The sequence below is a fragment of the Oryx dammah genome, unplaced genomic scaffold (genome assembly GCF_014754425.2).
Source record: "Oryx dammah isolate SB20612 unplaced genomic scaffold, SCBI_Odam_1.1 HiC_scaffold_28, whole genome shotgun sequence".
Lineage (NCBI taxonomy): Eukaryota > Metazoa > Chordata > Mammalia > Artiodactyla > Bovidae > Oryx > Oryx dammah.
Window position 1 is genome coordinate 17,191,501 of NW_024070212.1, and position 3,445 is coordinate 17,194,945.

Sequence of the window (3,445 nt, forward strand, 5' to 3'; positions counted from 1 at the left end):
CTCCCACCGCAACAACTCTTGGCAATCACTGATCTTTTGTTTAACAAGTCTTATCTATTGATTTATTTTAACTTTTGGCCATAGGCTGGAGCATGTGGGATCTTATTAATAGTCCCCTGACCAGAGATCACACTTACACCCCCTGCACGGGAAGATGGAATCTTAACCACTGGACCGCTGGGGAAGCCCCAATTACTGATCTTTTTATTTTTGCCACCATTTTGCCTTTTCCATGATGTCATATAGTTGGAACCATACAATGTGTGGCCTTTTTATATTGGCTTCTTTCACTTAATAATATGTATTTAAGCTTCCTCTCTGTCTTTTCATGGCATGATAGAGCATTTCTTTGTACTGTTTAATAATAGGCCATCATCTGGATCTACCACAGTTTATTTATTCACCTCCTAAAGGATATCTTGATTGTTTCCAAGATTTGACAATTATGAAAAAGCTACTCTGAACATCTGTCTATAGATTTTTGTATGGATGTAAGTTTTCAACAATTTTGGGTGAATACCAAGAAATGTGATTGCTAGATCACATGGTAAGAGAACATCTGGTTTTGTAAGAAATTGTATTCCAAAATGGTTGGAAAATTTTGCATTTCCATTAGCAATGAGTTAACATTCCTATTGTTCCACATCCTCACCAGTGTTTGGTGTTGTCAGAGTTCAAGATTTTAGCCATTATGACGGATGTGTAGTGGTATCTCATTGCTGTAATTTGCATTCCCCGTGGCATACAACATGAAGCATCTTTTCATATGCTTATTTGCCATCTGTATATCTTCACTAGTGAGGTATCAGGCCCTTTGTCTTTTTTTTAATTGTGTGTTTTTTTTTTTTTTTTTTTCCTGATTGTTGAGTTTTAAGAGCTCTTTGAATGTTTTGGATAGTTTTCCCTTATAGTAGAAAATATTCTCTCCAGTCTGTGGCTTATTTTATCAGTCTTAACATTGTCTTTTGCAAAGCAAAAGTTTTTAATTCAATACAACCTAGCTCATCAATTATTTATTTCATGTATCTTGACTTTGGTGTTGTATCTAAAAAGTCACTGCCATACCCAAGATCAACTAGGTTTGCCTCTGTTCTTCTAGGAATGCTATAATTCTCTTTTTACATTTAAGTCTATGATCCATTTTCAGTTTTTTTTGTTGTTGTTGTTAAGAATATAAGTTCTGTGTCTAGATTCTTTTTTTTTTTTTTTTTGCATGTTGATGTCAAGCCCCATTACATGAAAAGACTATCTTTGTTCCATTATATTGCTTCTTTTTTCCCCCAAGTACCAGTTGACTATAGGTTTGGGAGGGGGTCTATTTCTGGGCTCTCTATTCTGTTTCATTGATCTATTACCTACTGTTTTGCCAATACCAAACTGCGTTGATTCTGTAACTTACTTATAGTAAGTCTTGAAGTCAAGTAATGTCAATCCTTATGAGTTGATTCTCCTTCAGTATTGTATTGGCTGTTTTGGGTCATATATGAAGATCACATAATCTTTAGAATCAGCTTGGTGATACCCACAAAACAATTCCTGGGATTTTGATTGGGAGTGCATTGGATTTACAGAACAGATTGGGAAGAATCAACATCTTGATAATATTGAGTCTTTCTAACCATAAACATGGAATATCTCTCCATGTATTAAGTTCTATGATTTCATTTATCAGAGTCTTATAGTTTTCCTAAAATAGATTTTACACATATTTTATTAGATTTATACCTGAGTACTTAATCTTGGGGGTGCTATTATAAATGGTGTTGCATTTTAAAATTTCAAATTTCATTTGCTCATTTCTGGTATATAGGAATGCAGTTGCCACTTGCTTAACTTTGTACCTTCACCTTGCTATAACTCTTTATTACTATCTTTAAATTTTCTACAAAGATAATAATGTTGTGAACGGTTTATTTCTTCCTTCCCAATCAATATATCTTTAACTTATTTTTCTTGTCTAATTGCATTAGCTAGAACATCCAATACCACCATGTGGAAAAGAAGTAGTGAGAGGGGACATTCTTGCCTTGTACCTGATCTCAGAAGGAAAACTTTGAGTTTCTCATCAATTTTGTATTCCTCCACCTTTTCAGTGGTATTTTCTACCATTTAGAATTTAATTTTTGCATATTTAACCATGTAGATTACATGTATCTACATTTTCCTTTATATATTGTGGATCTTATGCTATTCTTTAATTAAAGTTTTCTCCAAATAATTAACTACCAAGTACATTTTAGAGGTATTGATTGTATTTGTAGTTATATGACTACATATATTTGACAAAACATTGAACTGTATGTTAAAATTAGCATATTTTATTGCATGTACATTGTATAGAAATAAGTGAGTTTTTAATTTAAAATAAAGATGTATTCCATCTATATTTTTGTATGTATATATTTTGTATATTTAAACTGATGGAGGAGTCAAGTAGAGATTGTTAGGAGAAGGGTGAGGGATGTGGAGCATAGGAGTGAAGAATGACAGTGGGAAGAGAGAGGAAGAAGAAGCTGTCTGTCTCCTGGTCATGTCTGAAGGGCACAGTTAGGTATATGAAGGGATGAAGCGAGCCAGAAGTTGAAGAAACTATGTTCACAACTAATGTGTTTCAGGATATTGGTTAAAAGAGAAAACAAAGAATTAGGAGAAAATGCAAACCTGTAAAAAATACAAACTTTTCCCTTCTGACCCATGATCCTGTCAACTGTCTACTGAGGCCTCTGCAGCCACCAGCAGAGAAGGTACAAGAATAGAACAACGGTGGCCAAAACATGAAATGAAATCTGTCTACATCAAGTCAGTGAGCAGACTCTGTATTTATTATTTTAACTCGGGCAGCAGGATGCCAGAAGTTGCAGAGGGACATGGGGTCTATGCTTTGGGATTCCCAGGGCCATCACACGTATGGCAAAGGAGGTGAATAAATGGGTTTCAGGGAGAGGTCTGGGGCTTCTAGACCCTAGAGCATAGGGATCTTCAGGACCAGAGCTCAAAGGCCTCACTCAGACTCCCCAGCAAGACAGGCAGGCCCAGCAGGAGGTGAAGGAGAAGGAGGAAGTGTTTGTCCACTGACTGTCCCCCAGGTCAGCTCTTCTTGGCTCAGGGTCCACTTCAGCAGCAGCCGCCTCCAGAGGACTGACCGCTCCCCCCTCCACAGCACCCGGAGCCCCCCGAGGGCTGGCTGCAGCAGTCAGAGCTCTGGGGTCGGCAGCGGTGAGACCTGCGGCGCCTGTGGTGGCTCAGGCAGCAGCCCCCAGACCCGGAGCTGCAGCAGCCCCCGGAGCCGGAGCCACAGCAGGAGGAGACTGGGGGGCACTTCGGGGGGCATTTAGGGGTGGGGCACTTGGGGGCACACTTGGGAGGGGGCTGGCACTGCTGCTGGTTCTGCTGGCAGGACATCTTGGTGGGCGGGCTCAGGAGCTGAGGGAGAGACAGACAGCAG

The 3,445-nt window shown here is 39.1% G+C and overlaps 1 protein-coding gene across 1 annotated transcript; it reads right to left on the minus strand.

Moving 5' to 3' along the window:
• Positions 1 to 2,811: 2,811 nt before the first annotated feature.
• LOC120855839 (late cornified envelope protein 1D-like) lies at positions 2,812 to 3,445 on the minus strand. Its single transcript, XM_040230608.1, has one exon. It carries the CDS (start codon positions 3,400 to 3,402, stop codon positions 3,115 to 3,117), a length of 288 nt encoding a protein of 95 aa, XP_040086542.1. The 5' UTR covers positions 3,403 to 3,445; the 3' UTR covers positions 2,812 to 3,114.